This window comes from Podarcis liolepis (assembly GCF_965112155.1).
Source record: "Podarcis liolepis genome assembly, chromosome: 1".
In the NCBI taxonomy this organism is placed as follows: domain Eukaryota; kingdom Metazoa; phylum Chordata; class Lepidosauria; order Squamata; family Lacertidae; genus Podarcis; species Podarcis liolepis.
In genome coordinates this window covers 49,822,015-49,839,387 of record NC_139554.1, presented here as the reverse complement: position 1 = coordinate 49,839,387, position 17,373 = coordinate 49,822,015, and the positions used below count along the sequence as shown (strand labels likewise).

Genomic DNA, 17,373 nt, shown 5'->3' with positions numbered 1-17,373 from the left:
CTACGAACACTAGGCCACTGTTTTATACATATGGGCATAGCCAAGGGGAGGGGCAGCTGCTCCCCTAAATCAATCCAAATCAATAAACTTCAATTTATATCTGAGGTTCTGCCCCCCTAACAAAAGACTGCTCCCCGCTAACAAAAATCCTGGCTATGCCCATGTTTATACAATTAAGAAATTTTATTCTATCTTCTAGTCTTGGCAGTCGGAGCAGTCCTCTTTCTCATATTCTAGAATTCATGTACCCACATAGCCAGTCATGTGCAAGCCAAAACAAGAATGACACAGAAAATTCTTCTCAAACAGTTTAATAGCAAATAAACAAAGGGAGGTACCACACTTGGCATATACAAAATGACTTCTTGTCTGTGTGTCTGTGCAATTAAAACGGCATTAGGTTCCCCAGTGGGACAAAAAGAAACCACACACAAAAGGAAGAAAATTCCTTAATACATACTCGCTTGTTCCAAACTTAACAAAACTTTCATTTTTAAATCCACTACACAAACTCCGTGATCAGAAAAGCAACATGTGCTTCTGTTTTTAAACCATTAAAGTAAAAGCCATAATTTTCTACAGAGTACAACACAATTTCACACAAAAAGGACATTTTGCAAATCAAACAAGAAAAAAGGAACAGCTCAAACAAGGAAAGAAAAGCATTGCTACAACAGAATCACAAATTTGAGTTGATTAAATCCTGTTACTGCAGAACAGACTCTACATTTGGTCATAGTGGCAATTTGTTTTCTTGTCACATTTGTGAATCACTTTACATTGTTTTCTAGTAGAAAAGCCCAAAAAACTGTACAAAACCCCTAGTGTTAAATACAATGTGTGTACCAATAAAAAAGCCCACAGGTTTGTTTCCAAAATGTAAATTTTCTTTTTTTAAATTATTCACAAAAAGCAGCCAGAAATAAAAGGCAGCTGCTGCGTTACTGTCTCAAATTCATTAAAACCACCACAGAATAATTAAAACAACCAAAGAAAGGAAAGAAAGAAGAAAAGGAACATCCAACGTTTGGCATTTTGGTTTTCTCCAGAGATTTTTGTTTCCACAGGCTCCCCCAGAGTTCCTCATGAAACTATATGCGCATTGTAAAGAAATGTATTGGCAAAATTAATCAATACACTGCAGGGTCTCACATTCCCTGCCATCAGACATCCCTGTGCATTGCGACTGTGAGCCTAAGAGCAACTATCTCACAGCTGTATACCCAGATATTGCAATCATCTCTTTGCAAGCAACTCTCACCCTCAAAAGTTGAAGATCACAAGGTTGAGGGAATAGCTACCTATGCATATTTATCTAACAAGCATGGAGAAATATTACCCACCCAACAATGGAGCAGGAATTCTTTTTGTCCTAAAGACTAGAACACTCCATGTGGCCTAGAGACAGGTCTCCCAAACATCCCTACTCTATGAAGTTTTGCTCACATTCCTTTCTCCTGTCTGAAGTTTCTTTATAGCTTCCCCAACCCTTTGCCCCTTGTGATTAGGCACCTACCACAGGAGTTTCTTGCAGGTGCTGTGAAACCCAGTACTAAGTCTCAGCTTCTACAGTAGGTCGTTTATGCAGGAAGGCTGATGCATGCTTCCCAGAGAAGGACAATCCGTGCTATTTCTTCATCAGGCCAGAAAAAAAGAAAGAAAGACTGCATGACTCCTTACCCAATTTAAGAACTTAAAAAAAATAAAAATCTCTGTAGAGATCATCCCCCAGCTAAGGCCCCTGAGAAAAGGAGCCGGGGTTGGTACCCTGTTCAGGCAACAGCTATTAGGCTGTTATATTGTGCTTGTCGCTTGGGGAAAGAGTCAGCAGTTCTGTGCCTAAACTTACAGATTCCTTCTATGGGATATGCAGAACATGATACTTCAAGTGTAAAGACTGGAGAGCAATCAAGCTTCCATCCACTGAGCTTTAATGGTGCTAAACCTCACAAAGCAAGCCACATATTAAACAAGAGGTACAAATTAAGGCTACCCCAAAAGAGCTTTCGCTCCAATGGATCTTAGAAGCAATATTACTGCAAACACCCCACACCTTTCCTTCTATCCCTGCCGCCGCCACCACCACCTGAACAGTGCAATCAAGCCCCCTGAGACCTTTCAATAGCTGTGATGATAGAGCAAGGTGCAGATATCGTGTAAAGCAGTCTAAATGCACAGGAGATGTCGTTACGTGACATATGACCACAAGTCTGGCATCCAAAAAAGGATAGATCTGAAACCTATTGAATTACTCAGTTTTTGCACAAACTATAGAAAACAGAGGTGAAGGGTGTTTATATACACAAGGTTGTGAAGAACACAGCAGGAAACATGCAAAACGTTTACAAGGGCGTTATTTGAGTTTTTAAAGGGGAAAAAAAAACAAAATCTCACATTTTAATGAGGATACTGTAGTTACAAAAAACTAAGCATGCTAGGGTTTAACAAAATACAACATCAACTTTGATTAAATTTCACTGCAGACAAAGGCTGATAATCACACAGGAAGGAAAAAAACAGTAAGTGCCAGGGCAAAAATGCAGCTACAATCAGGAGAAAGTGTTGTTCAAGTGTTTTCTGCTGAGGCTACTCAAGTCAAAGAATACATGCTGTCTCCTCAAGCACAGAAAATAGATTCAGCAAAATGTGACCAGAAGCCTCCTAAATTTTTAAAGTCGCATCATTTTACCTTTTCCTTCAAAGATTTGTTTTAAAACTAAGCACACAGAAAAAACTAAGCCTAGAAAGTGATTGGCTGTATGTTCACAGAAATACAATACTCCACGAGGTATGCTAGCAAGGCTGCTCTGAAGACAGTTACAAAGAATCAGAATCACAAAATCAAGTGGTTATCTTACGAAGTTCTAGAAAAATAGAATTCTTTTATATTCAAATGCAAGTTTAAATATTCCCCTTCAGCAGTCTTTCTAGCAAAACCAATTTGGCAGCACAAAAAAGAAAAAAAAGAAAAGAAAAGAAACAAACATAATAAAAATACACATCAGCATCAAAAAGTCAACACAAGGTCAAAGGTGAGAGTTCAAGCATCAGAGAAGCTGAAGAGACAAGGATTTGGACGATGTACTTGAACGCCACATCGACATGCTTTAGGCACAACGATGAACAAACGGCAGGAATCTAGAAAAAAAACAAACCAGAAAGAAGGAGACCCACTGAGTTACACAGAGCAGTACATCCAAACAGAGAGAGAAAGAGAGTGAGAGTGAGAAAGAGAGAACAAGAATGGGCACTGTACAATGAGACCTCTTGGGGAGGGGAGTTGACAGGGAAGGGCAGCACATGCCAACAACAAACAAGTAAAAGTTGAAGTGCATAAGACACCAAATAAATATCAAAACGACCAGAAACCAGATAGAAGTAGAGGCCTGGGATTTCCTTTAGACACTAGCTACAGAATGGACTATGGCTTAGTGGCATACAGACAGCTGTGCAGTCACCACAGCCCTGAGCCAGTGCTCCTGCTACCTCTGCTTGAGGAAGAAAACACAGAACTCCTCCTCTGTTAGATCTTGAATCCATAAAATGTGGTTCCAGGGTGATTTTAAGAGATGGGGGGACACAGGAGGAACCACTGGGGTTGATGGTTGATTATACTTTCTTCTTTCCTATCATGCGACATACATAGGCAGTAGTAGCCTAAGAAATCCATCCTCTGTTTCAGCTATTCTTTAGGAAACAAGGATACTGGCTGTTGGTTTTAGAACCAAAAAATGACATAAGATACATAAATAGAAGTGAAACCCATTGAAATAGGAAGGAATTAAGACTTTATTGCAAGTCAAGACTTGCCTCAGCTGAGCCCTTTTTATTTAATACCTACAAATAAACGTTTGCAACTTTTTCAATAAATAAATCCTTCTCCCTGACTTTGTGAGGTGGAATTCTGGGCTCTCATAAGTTCTACAGTCACTGTTACCAGTTTGAGTGGAAGGAATTTTGTCTGAGTATCTTGACATTTTCTCAGAATTGATAGAATCTCCAATAAGGGCACAACACAAGAGATGTGATTTGCATGACAAATACATTTAAGCATTCTCTTAATGACATGGAAAACTGTCTGAGGCAGCATGTGATTACTGGAAAAAGCAGGCTTGTTAGGTTTACTGTAACTTTTATTCCAATTACAATTAAAGGCATATAATATTCTGATTTAAAACATACGGTTGCATTTCATTTCATGCTAAAAAGTTTATTTTTCTATTTGTGTGTGTGAATTCCCAAATGAAAACTGAGCTTCTGTTTACAAGTGCTAAGCTATTCTACTGTCTTAGATTTTTGATCTTAACATGTACATCAAGCAGAATCTGAAAAGTAGATTCTCTCCCCCCCCCAGCCCCCAGGACACACTCACAAGGCTGAAGGATATACATATATTTACTCAAGTTAAAATGTTACAGAGGAAATGCACACTATTGTGAGGCAAATTCATCAGCAGTTGTTGAGAGCCTTTTTTAAATTACAAGAATAAGGCTTTTCTTTGGGGAGGGGGATATGCCTCAGGAATGCCAAAGTCAGCCCAAAATACTTTTCAGTTCAACGTTTCTTCTTTTATTGATTACAGATTTGTCTCTGCATGTTACCAGACACCCAATTTATTCTGAGAACTTGTTTTAATCTAAAATACATCTATGATTGTTTTAGGTTAAATACAACTTAAGTTGATACATAGCAGCCTGTATTTCTTAATAAAGAACAACTAAAATTGGCTGTGCTTCCCAATTTGATCCCTTTGTCATATTGGATCAAACATAGATAATAATCTGGTCTCCTACAGAGGGATAGGCAAAAAGGTAACATTCAGGGTTTTATGTCAAAGGATCTGTTCAAACTTGGAAAAGAAAAAGGATGGAGGAAATTAAAAACTGTGCAGAACAACCCACAATGTGACAAATAGGCCGTAATCCTACAAGTGGAAAGCTGAATTTGTGTGCGCGATTTCCTTGCCAATAGAGAACCTACTCCAGAGACTTAGTTTTATTACTTGTTTTGAAAAGCATGAATGGGCAGATCAGAATTAAACTGAGGGAGGGGAGAGGAATATGGGGTTAAATTCCTCTAGTTAAAAGTAATTCAGAGCACCAGCACGGAAGGCGCAGCAACTTTGCCAATACACACCAGAGTCCTGATTTCTGGAATTTAACCTGGAAAGTTTACTTTGGCAATTCTCAGGTGGGATGAGAGCACTCACATAAATCATACTTCTCAGATTATAAAACCATCTATACCCACTTGCTGTCATGTTAATTTAACAGGAGGTGATTTGCCTCACAGTTTCCATGATGAGAGCATATATGCTGTTTAGGAATATTATGGACATTAAATAAAAGGGTGAGCGAACAGATAATTCACAGAAAACTAATTTGGGTAGTCAAAACAAAAACAAAAATGTAACTGAGAGAGCAGGGGAGAGGAAGTACTGGGAGAAGTGACTATAGAGAAACTTGAGCACAGCTTTCCCTCTCCACTAGTTCACAGCATTAATTCTTTTCCTATTTAGCAGCTTTTCCAACTGCAGACAGGTCACTGAAAGTCAGTAGTTTCAATCATGCACATTGCTGTATGTATGTGTAACACAATCACATTCAGGATTATGCAAAACCCTGTTTTTTCCAGTGAAATAATTTAGATAATAAATATTCTCCACCCTGGAGCAGTATAAAACTTCTATAAAAATAGAAACAACATTCTTGGTTATATCAGGTTGCAAATGGAGCAGCTGCTCCCAACCATGACACCCGCCCCCCGAAAAGTATATTATTTATTTTTTTAAAAAATCCCATGACAACTCTGGAAGCCTCAACACTCCAATACTCCCCCCCCCTCAGAATATCAGGACACAACTTTTCCTAGTGCACAAAATTCAAATGTATACAGTTCACCTAAATGTATGCATATGCTTCTGAATAGACCCAAATACTGAACACAGAAGGGTACCATATGCCAGCATAAATGGGAAATTTGGCAATCTGACCATTCAACCTTTTTTGCCACCATTCTGTGTGCTTTATAATACTGACAGTTTGCATCAACAATACTTCCAAATTCACAAGAAAAATATTACTTGAACCTGAGAAGGAAGGCCCAATACATCTTATACTTCTGAGGTTTGATACACCAGGGGACCCAGTCCCTGGTTATGTTTGATTTCCAAGTTTCTGGCACATTCTTAAATGGCATCTCAGGCTCAACAAGCCTTGTGGCTCTTCCTGACAGAGTGAACTGAAAGCCTTTTTTAAAAAAAAAACAACCTAGTCCCTGCTCCCCTAAACACGATTCCCAAACACAAAATTTGTGGGTTGACTGGGGTGCTGTGAAAAAAACATAATAATAAAATGGGGCCAAAGAGACGAATAAACTGAGGACACAGGAATGCAGTGAATATATATATAACACCGTTCATTTCCTCACAGATAGAGGTGGCTTTTTGTAGCTTTAGAGCTAGCTTCTACACTGACTTCTTGCCATGGCTGAGGCCAGAATGTCAAAGTTCCCTTTAGTCCCATGTCATCAGTGTGTACAAAAACAAACAAACCACCCTTTAACATTTTGGCAAATTCATACGTGTGGAAAAAAATAAGTGTGTATTAGAAGGGGAAGAATTCTGAGTTGTGAGTTAAAATATATTGGGTGATAAACAATAGCAGGATCAAGATCCTGTGCAGCAGATTCAGCCCTTTGTGTTTTATATTGGCCCATGCACTCAAAGGAAAACTGCAATGTAGCAAAACAGCAACATACGAAAAATCAAACTATATAAGCAAAAAAATTGATCTTTGGGGCAGTATTATTCTGAATGTTCAGCTAAAGAGTGTGCGCAAAAAAGCAGAAAGTCAGGAATCAAAGAACCATGAGCTTATTTAGAAGCCATCTGTCAGTTTAGTGCTTAGGATTTAAATAGTGCTTTATGAACACTGATTCTAGTAATATCTTTATGTACAAGCTGTAAAACTGGGGCAGAAGCCGCAAAGGAAATTCAATCAAGACATACAGAATTTGCAGCAGATCGTGAGCAAATTGTGGGGCTAAGATGTATACCTCCATTATAAATTGCCTAGTTTCCATTAAACAACAAATACTGGAAAACTGGAAGTATCCAATTTTTAAAGGTTGTTCTGGCTGGATTGTAAATGTTTGCTCTAGAAACACAATTGGATCATTTTGTAAGCTGACCACACACTCATAATTACTGCAGTTTTCCTTTAATACATGAATCTGTTCGCCCAATTACTTTTCTCCCACCCTAGTGACTGATTCAGTATAACATTCTCCCATAAGGCATTAATTAAGTAAAGCTGGGCAAATGAGGATTTGGCAATGTTCCTTGAGGGTCTGTTCACTAACCAACCACCAAGTGATTTGGATTCAGATTCTCTCCCTCCCTCTTTTCATGAATATAACTTGGGGCCTGGCAATAGGTCTTTTCTCCTTCTTAAGTCTAAGTCATGCAATGTCAGTTCCAATTGCACCTGGTATCTCCCCATCTCCCCAAGGTGGCTGGCATTGGTCCTTCTCAAAACACACTGGTTACAAACACAGCAAACTTAAAAAAATAATAATCAGCGATATGGCACCTAAACTCCAAAGTAAAACACTGGAAACAGAATCACAAACTCGTCCTCCATCCGAAGAATTCCCAGTAGAGGCTGCAGCCGAGTCTTCAGGGGAAGATGTGCCAGTTAGAATGACATCAATCAGCTTCTGTGACTGTAAAAATACAGCCTTAAAGAGTTTTTGAATCACCAGGCACACTCCTCCCCAACTTACCAGAAGATCCTTCTCACTCCAGTTCCAGAGGGGAGGGGCGCTCAGTATGGCTTGCTGTCATTCTTAGAGCGCTTGAGCTGTACTTTCAGTCGCTTCATGCCAATTTGAAATCCATTCATTGACTGGATGGCAGCCTGTGCAGAGACTGGATTGTCATAACTTACAAAACCTAAGAAAAGGAAAACATACATTTAAAACATTTATGGTCAGACTGGAATGGGAATAACCCATTCTGTTTTTCTATCTTGACATCATCATCTGTGCTTGCATTGGTACTGCAACCATGAAGTGTATGAACTGTTCATAGGTTTAGAGAATATAAGAGGGCTACGATCTTTTTTATTAAAAAAATCACAAGGGAGGCCAGTTTCCTTATGACTCAAACGAAAGAGTATGCAGGTGCTTTTCTGAGCTATAGTAAATGACTTCTTACATAACAGTGATATTTTATGTGAAGTGTAAGTTGCAGAGTTTGAAGTTCTGCTCCAGCTGCTTCTAAACATTAAGTTCAGTACAGTATTAGCCCAGTACAGCCAGGGATTGTGACCACCAGACAGGGTGCTGTGTTAAGGAGAGCTGAGATGACTAGTGGCAGACAGCTGGTAAAATGTAAAGTGTTGGTGAGTATAAATAGGGAAACGGCTGAATTCAGTACAATGCTAAAGGCTACAACCAAGTAGAGTGTGTTTGGAGATTGAACAAATAGGCACTTTAATCACTAAATTGCAGAGCATAGGAGGATTCTGTCAAGTTCCCTTCTGCTGAATTTAAAATTCTGTTCCCAGGAAGGCAAAACACATCAACACTAAATATACCTGTCTGCAATTATATACCCAGTTAAATACATACAAGTCACACCAACGTCAATGGGAATTGCGTAGAACTTTGTAAGTAGTCAGGACTCAAAGCCACAAGATTATAAGATAATGTTAAGCCAATAGTGTACTGCATTAGAAAACTATCTGTTTATTACGTAGAGTGAGGTGTGAGTGCGAGTGAGATATGGTGGTGGGGTCTATTTTCCCTTTTGGAAGCAGCCTTTGGTGCCTCCTGGAGTGCCATTCTGAAAGGCCTCTGACGGACTATTGTGAGATGGAAGGAACTGAAAAGCTCTGTGCAAACACAGAACACCATATCCTGATCCAAAAGGGTTTCATAAACCTTGTTTTGCTACCTACCTAGGTCTGGAAAAAGCTAGGAATTGTGTTGAAAATGCCAAAAAGAGGACCTGTCTGATAGCAAAGAAATTCTAGTATTAAGAAGGTAATTGAAAGGGTAACTAGGATAAAGTTTTGATGTCATACGAAACATGTGCCAATTATTAACTATTCTTTTCATGTTTACTTCTGCTATAATAAGTTATGTTACATACTGGAGGGTATCACCTGCTTCCACAGTGAATCTACACATAAGCCACTGTGTCAAAACAATCTACATTAGAACAGAAAGGGGGAGGCAATGATGTGATAAGTTGGTTCAAAATCGGCAGAACAAGACTTATACATCTACAAAAGGTGTTTCGTGTGTTTGAAATAAGTTAAACACATGAAGAAATATTGGGATGGGTTGTCAAGCATAGGTCAGGCCAAGCTTTATGGTTCGTAGGCTGCATTCCCACTGGTGAGTATGAAGCTGCACAGGCGTGTCCTCATTACCAAAGATATCAATGAACTGGTGAATATCAAGTTATCAAAGAAGTTTCATCAGATATTACTTCATGAAGGGGCAAAATCCTACAAGGTAGCAAAACAAATCTTCATGGTCTGAATCTCATTAAGCTAGGTTTTGAGAGATACAAGTGGCTCATGTGATTCTATCATGCTCACACAGCAGTGAAGAGCTATGCACACAAAAGTTGATTTCATATTATTTTATCTTAAGGAAAGGAATTAAGAACATTTCTGCAAAATATACCCAACATACCAAAACATTTGCTCAGATTAGTCTGCTTGTCAATGAAAACCTTGGCGGAGACAACATTCCCAAAAGGCATGAACATCTGCAGCAAATCTTGGTCCCCAAACTCCTGGGGGAGGTGGTAGATGAACAGATTGGCTCCCTCTGGACCTTGAAAATATCCATTTAGAGAAAAATTCAAAGAAAGCACAACTCTTTGGCTATTAATATTGAAGCAGAGATCAAAACCCATTCAGTTCTCAAGAGCTAGGGATGGTTCCAGAGTACTAAGAGTCATTCAACTCAAACTTGGCTCTGTCAGTGAAAAATCTGCCCACTTCCTGCCAAAAAACTGCAGCTTTAAAAAGTGTGTCTTCTCAGTCTTAGTTTCTAAATCATGTCTTCAGCAGGCAGGGGGGAAATCTCACAACTTCATACAAATGTGAAATGAATCTTTACAGCTAATTATGTGGGCACAAAACTAGCTTCCAAGTTCCTATACCTTTCAAAGCCAGTCATCAATGATGCATTTACCATGAGCACACCAATGTGCTCTCTACATTCTCAATAAAGTCAGTGTCCTACCACCTTACTAGACTATTGTACAGACAGAATTTATTGTGTATGAAATGCACCACTTGAAATATGAAAACCATTCCCCACTTTCCCAGGAATCTGGAACTGTTAAAGATTCTAAAAGAAGGGATAAAAACAAAATTTATGAAGGTTTTCAAAATTAAATGCAGCAGTGTATATATATAGAGAGAGAGTGTGTGTGTATGTGTACCTGGATGCGTAACAATAGCCAAAGGCTACTAGAAACAGTCTATGTAAATTAGCCATTTGAGGCCAGGGAGCCAAAATATTTGATATTTTAACATAATGTTTGTCTGTAGTTTCTATTGTTTCTCTCTCTTGCAAAAGTACAGGACTCTAGCTCTTAGAGAACCAACCTTCCCGCCACTGTCTTTCACCTACCTTCCTTTTGACTTCCAGCTGCACCAATACTCTGCTGCGTTAACAGACTCTGGTTGTAAAGTGTGGGCAAAGCTGCAGCGGCATATTGCTGGATCCCAGAGTAAGCCTGAGATAGGGCCTCCATAGTGCTCCCTGTGCCATTTGAGAGACCACCACTGCCTAGTCCACCATTTAAGGCTGCCATTCCTAAGCAGAAAATTTGAATAAATGTCAGTGACTGATTTGTCAACCAGTTTTAAAATCATATGTTATTATTAAGGGAAGCTGTGAGGCAACCGGAACAAAGGGCTCATTCTTTTCTTCATGCTAAACATACCTGCTAAAGAGCCAACGTTGAGGCCTGCAGTAGCCCCTGCCAGTGTTTGCAGTGCTCCAAGAGAAGCCATTGGGTTAACAGAGGAGCTGCTACTGGAACTGGGTGATGATCCTGCTATTAAAATGAAAGCATTAGACACCAATAGCTGCTTCCAACGCAATCACATCTCACTACTTTCTCCAAAATGTGCACTAAAAAATGTTGCATTGCAGGTTTCAGTAATTTATACCAAGGATAGTTAAAATACCAAAACTTAAAATTCCCCAATTGTGTACAGCAGTGTATTTTTGGGGGTGCAAACCTCAAAGCCTGTTTCACTGGTAACCTTGTGCCTAGACACTAAGGCAGGCAGGGGTCCACAAATGTTGGCATAGTTTACAAGCCAGCCATTATTTGAGGTCATCACTAATTTCCTCCTCAGAATCTCTGAAATGAACAGATGCCTTGGGAGATGGAGTCTCTCTCATTTGTATGGTGTGTGGAGAAAATAAAAAACCAGCAGGACTGCTGAGAAGGGACCTTTGTTGTTTGGTAACCTGCTTAGAAACCACAGTAGAAATGAGAACTCTGGGTAGGGACCTGCACAGTATTGGGTGCCTTGCTCAACAGAGGCTGGGAACACTTGTCCCGATCAACTGGCAGCTAGACATGCTGATGCAGGCACAATGGAAGCTGATCTGACATGAATTTGTACCATGCTGCATTACTGACATTTGAGTTCTACTACCTCAGAACAGTTGACTGCTCAGTAGTTGATCATGATATACCCATTCAGTTCCCAAGTACTTCCCCTTTCCTACACTCTAGCACAGAGGTGGGGGATGTCTGGTCCAGGACCAATGTGGTCGTCCAGGCCTCTCTATCAGGCTCTTAGGGCTCTTCACAGGCCACAGCCCTTCAAAGCCTTGCTCCTCACCCCCCTCTAGTTCTTCTGGCCTGGCTGGAATGTGTCCTTAAACTGTAATAATACCTCTTGCTTGACTGGATGGAGAGATGCATGTGTCAAAACATCTGACCTTTTGCGTGACTGGACTGTAGCCTGCTCTACAAAGGTAAAGAGTCACATCCATTATCCCACTCATCACTGCTTTGCAGGCCCCAGAAGGCTGCCCATGAGAGAATGTGACCCTCAGGTTGAAAAACGTTTCCCACTCCTACTCTGGCATCGGACTTGCTAGATAACTGGGACCACTTTAGTTTCCATTCTTTCTCATGAAGTCCTTAAATGAAATCCCTTAATTTCCTTCAAAGTCACCATTCATTTCCATGTATCAAAGTACAGCACTGCACTTAGGAAACGCCAATACGTGGCCTGGTGTGCCTGCATCTGTGATCAGAATGCAAATTATCTTCTCCCAACTAATTATGACATGCAACCCTTCTCTCAATTCCACTTGACCCTGCAATATTCTAAAGCAAGTTGAAAATTGGAGAATCACAACACAGGAGAGAAGATCAACTATATTCTGAAAAAGAACACCTTCTTGTGGAAGATGGCTTCGATGTTTGAGGACTACTTCACATGTTAAGCAGAAATGTATTTTATTTACAGATGCAACATACACCCACTTCTATCACATATGCTGAAGACACCTACACTGATTTGTTTCATGTTGTGTAAACAGCAGAAATGTGTTTTGGGGAGGCAGGACTAATCAAGTCTCCCCACAAAAAAGCTTATGATTTAATGAGTAGCCGGCTCATTGTCATGTGGCCTTAAGATATGCAAAACTGTATTATACCAAGACATGGCTCTCTTACCTGAACTGGTGAGCACACTTAAAGGGCTGTTAGAAGAATTGAGTGCAGTGGTACCACTTGGTGTGCTCTGAGCTGCGCTGGCTGCAGCTGCTAATGCAGCTAGGTTCTGTAACTGCATTGCATTCAATCCTGCAACACATCAATGAATAGTGTTTCTGTTCTGGTACCACTAAGCACTAAATCACTAGTGAATGCAACAGCATTCAGAAGTTGCTTTATGGAGGAGAGTGAAGCCTAACATTCTCAAGCACCACAACCTCCTGATGCAATAATTTTTTTAAAATAATATTCTCACTTACAGGGCAACAACATAAGGAGAGCCTGCTGGATCAGGCCAATGACCATTCCATCCGGCATCCTGTTATCACAGTGGCCAACCAGGTGATTGTGAGTAACCTGCAAGCAGTACCGGAGCGCAAACACCACTTTCCTCTCATGCAATTTCCAGCAAGTGGAATTCAGTATACTGCTTCTGACCATGGAGGCAGAATACAGCCATCATGGCTAGTAGTCATTGAAAGCCCTATCTTGCATGAATCTGTCTAATCCTCTTTTATAGTCATCCAAGTTGGTGGCCATTACTACTTCCTGTGGGAGTGAGTTACATATTTTAACTATGTGCTATGTAAGCCTGGGGCAAGCAAATCAGGATGAATTGTGGGCACCACAATTTAAGGAGGATACTGACAAGCTGGATCACGTGAAGAGGGTGACCCAAGATGATAAAGGGTCTGGAAACCAAGCATTATGAGGGCGTTGGGCATGTTTAGCTTGGTAAGAGGAGACTGTGAGAAGATATGACAGCCATCTTCAAATATCTAATGGCCAGTTACATGGAAGATAGAACAAGCTTAGGAACTGAACCAATGGATTCAAGTGAAAAGAAACAAAATTCCACCTAAACATCACGAAAAGCTTTCTGATGGTAAGAGCTATTCTACAGTAGGACAGACTCTCACAAGAGTTGGTGGACTCTATCTCCTTGGAAGTTTTTAAGCAGCAGTTGGATGACCATCTGTCATATATGATCTAGTTAAGATTCCTGCATTGCGAGGGGTTGGACTAGATGACCCTTGGTGTTCCTTCCAACTCTACAATTCTATGATTCCATAACCTCTACAGGGACTTAACCTAAATGGTGCAGGAGTTCTTGATCACGCTGTCCTACATTTCCCAGTTACAACTGCCAATGACTTGAAATCCATGTGAATGCAGCATGTTAAAGAGGGACTCTGTAGTACAGTGGTACCTCTGGATATGAATGGGATCCGTTCCGGAGCCCCGTTTGCATTCTGAAGTACACATAAAACGACATTTTGAGTGTCTGCGCAAGCGGCGAAACCCGGAAGTAACACACTCCGTTACTTCCGGGTGGCCGTGGAGTGCAACCCGAAAATACTTAACTTGAAGCTACTTCAACCTGAGGTATGACTGTATCTTGTCTGGAAAAAGCAGAATTCAAATTATTCTGATTCATAGAATTGCAGAGTTGGAAGGGATCGTAAGGGTCATCTAGTCCAACCCTTTTTCAAACACACCATATCAAGCAGCACACAAAGCAATAGCATTCCCAAATACCATTAAAAGGGTGAAATCTCACTGCCCACACAACTGCATGCAAAATGTTCTCTCTCAGTTCATGGCTAATGTGCCACTGATTGTGTAATTGCAAAAATGCCTCACACCACAGAAAACACTACGCACATACTAAACACAGAAATAATGAAGAGGCAGTACAGAGAGAAGAGTAAAAATGCTGACCACAGCTGTATGTTCTTCCCCTTATTCACTGTATTGACATTAACCTGTCATCCCACCTCTAATTCAGTGTATGAGGTATGCACCATCTAATTTTATACGTTTTTATCCTTTACAATATTGTTCCATGTGGTTCTTCTCCATTACTCTTAATACTTTCAAATGGAAAGCTTATTAAAGATAGCTGTGGCTCTTCACTGATGATTGTAGTCCCTTGTTCAAAAGCAATATTAAAAAAATTACTTTACATTTAATATGTAAAGCTTTTGTTACCCTGATGGTAAATTGTAGGTACTGGGACAGGAATTGTTTGCCTTATTTTGCTAATTTTCTTCGTTCTTAAAAAAAGAGAAGCTATTAGCTGTAAGAGATACAACAAAAAGATTGCTCAAACACAAAAGCATAGATGCTAGACAAGTGATGTGAGGTGGAAAAATTTCTGAAGTTTTCTGGTGCTTTATTTTTCTGTGAATATTCTTAATTTTATAGATTCACTAGTAACAATGAATGGGTGCCACTTTCTATTTTTTAAAGCTATATCTATACTTACGAAATACAACTAAAAACAAGCATGCGAAATTAAGTTACTCTAGTAAATTTTCTATTGCAAACTGAATCCCCCTCCCCCCAAAAGTAATTAATTCCAATTGATTCCCCTCCCCCAGAAAAATCCCTATTAGTGAGCTAGACATATGTAGATTCTAAAATTAAACACAGCTTGAAATTCACTATATAAAGTGAAGCAATATTTTTCCTATTATTGTCTGACCATTACAAAGATTCCAGAATAGATAGAAAAGTAGATATATTAAATATGCCTGAGTATGAGGAACATGAGTTGGACAGTCACCTAACTGCAACTGTACTTCTTACTTCTTCTGCATTTAGAACACTTCCTGCACATTTGAAATAAAATCCCTAGAAATAATGAAGAGGCAGTGCAGAGAGAAGAGTAAAAATTCAACTCCGGATTCTTCTCTGTCATAAGCAACTGAGAGCCATCTTCACTGACATTAGTATATCATACCACACTTTCTTAAGAGCCTTCTCATGATTCTTTTTCAATATGACATCGAACCTACTTTGAGATTCCAAGGGACAAGGAAAGAAAACACTCACCTCCCATTGGGTGGAGGCTGCCCAGTGTGTTCAGATTTCCAGAGGAGGCAGCTGCTGTCTGCTGAAGGAGCTGTAAATAAAGCTAGACATTACACCAAAAACAGAACAAGAGTGAGAATGAGGGCTGGCTCCACTGCTGGGAGACACTGCACTACACCACAGCCAGAGCGCCGTCCTAAGTGGAATAGCCACTGTTCAAACAGACCATATCAAGCGGCACACAAAGCAATAGCATTCCCAAATACCATTAAAAGGGTGAAATCTCACTGCCCACACAACTGCATGCAAAATGTTCTCTCTCAATTCATGGCTAGTGTGCCACTGATTGTGTAATTGCAAAAATGCCTCACACCACAGAAAACACTACGCACATACTAAACACAGAAAATAACACAGAAAATAACACAGATCCTTTCTGTATTTATGCCAAATGAAAACCTTTAGAAGGCCAGTACTTCAGTCCTCATGAAACAGTGACAGATCCCTCCTCACCAACCTGAGCACATGAATGCTGTTAAATGGTAGCAACTTAATTACCTACACTCATGAACCTGCCCATGAAACACCGAGTTTTGCAACAGAACATCAGCACAAGGATTCTTCTGCTACAAGTAATTATTGTGGATAAACCGAATGATTTTGCACAGAAACCGCCAGGGAAACTCACTGCTAAGTACTGGGGTCCAAGTGTGTTCAGTCCAGCCAGGTTTCCCCAAACTGATGCAGCACTGATTTGTTGCATCTGCTGCTGGAGCTGCTGTGCAATTCGTTTCTGTTCTTTATCCTTTTGGGTATCTGCAAATTTCACTACGATGGGAGAAGAGCATCCCTGCAATATCAATTCACATAGTTATACTTTATACATTACTTCCAAATGCCACAAATAACTCTGATCATTTAGAAAAATACACCAATCTTATTAAAGCAATCTCCTAGCTTCCAGAGTTCTAGCCCAGTTTCCCATATTTTAAAGTTAATGCATCTTATCTAATTTATCATAAAATTGGAGATATGTGTGGGCGTGCCAATAGCGGGGGTTCAAACCAAGAAACAATACCGCAACACTTAGAAAACTTCAGAGTTACAGAACCTTCTGCTCTTTCCAACCGTTAAGGCTTGGAAACTATCCCAATGCAAACTATCCCAGTTACTCTAAATAACATTTCTTACCTCCATGGTCTGTGCTTGGTGCATTGCTTTGATTGCTGTTTGTGCCATAGCTCTTGTTGTAAAAGTCACAAAAGCACAACCTGGGAAGATAGTAGGATCAAATTCACTTGCTAAGTTTACACAAACCTTTTACAAAAAAAAGCGGAGGTGGACATTCTGCTGACTTCAAAGATTTAAAATGCTTTCCAGTAAGATACTTTGGGTGTGAGAGATCTGCAAAACGATCAACAGTTTCATACCAGCTCCCCATGCTTACCTCGACTTAAGCCATCAGGACCCCGTAGAATTCTGCATTCTTCAATCTGCCCAAAGGAGGAAAACATCATTCTGATATCATTTTCATTGCACTTCTTTGATATCATCCCAATGAACAGTTTCCTGTCTTCCACAGCTAAGAGAAGAACAAAAAGGGAAGTCACTTATCTGCCCTGACTAAAGAAGTAAGTAAAATTATATAATTAGATTACTTCACAGTTTATCTACAAACACACCCCTCACCGTATGAACCCAAAAAATTCTCCATCTGGTCCCCCAAGCCCTTGAATCAGATTTTGAGGGGGCAGGGGGGCTGTAAGGGAGAGGAAGTGAAG

At 40.0% G+C, this 17,373-nt stretch overlaps 1 protein-coding gene across 34 annotated transcripts in view; it reads right to left on the bottom strand.

Moving 5' to 3' along the window:
• Positions 1 to 295: 295 nt before the first annotated feature.
• CELF1 (CUGBP Elav-like family member 1) overlaps positions 296 to 17,373 on the bottom strand; it is a 41,927-nt gene continuing 24,849 nt past the window's right edge. For 3 of the 34 annotated variants that reach the window (XM_083460593.1, XM_083460578.1, XM_083460582.1), the window contains 10 exons: positions 17,040 to 17,174; positions 16,784 to 16,863; positions 16,281 to 16,442; positions 15,614 to 15,695; positions 12,737 to 12,865; positions 10,976 to 11,089; positions 10,660 to 10,845; positions 9,709 to 9,852; positions 7,786 to 7,954; positions 296 to 3,138 (listed from right to left, as the gene is read on the bottom strand). In XM_083460593.1, the coding sequence (XP_083316719.1) occupies positions 7,827 to 7,954; positions 9,709 to 9,852; positions 10,660 to 10,845; positions 10,976 to 11,089; positions 12,737 to 12,865; positions 15,614 to 15,695; positions 16,281 to 16,442; positions 16,784 to 16,863; positions 17,040 to 17,174 (1,160 nt within the window). In that variant the 3' untranslated portion in view covers positions 296 to 3,138; positions 7,786 to 7,826. Of the gene's footprint in view, positions 7,955 to 9,708; positions 9,853 to 10,659; positions 10,846 to 10,975; positions 11,090 to 12,736; positions 12,866 to 15,613; positions 15,696 to 16,280; positions 16,443 to 16,783; positions 16,864 to 17,039; positions 17,175 to 17,373 lie in introns of all 34 variants that reach the window. The other 31 variants (XM_083460601.1, XM_083460579.1, XM_083460602.1 and 28 more) reach the window with 15 other exon arrangements.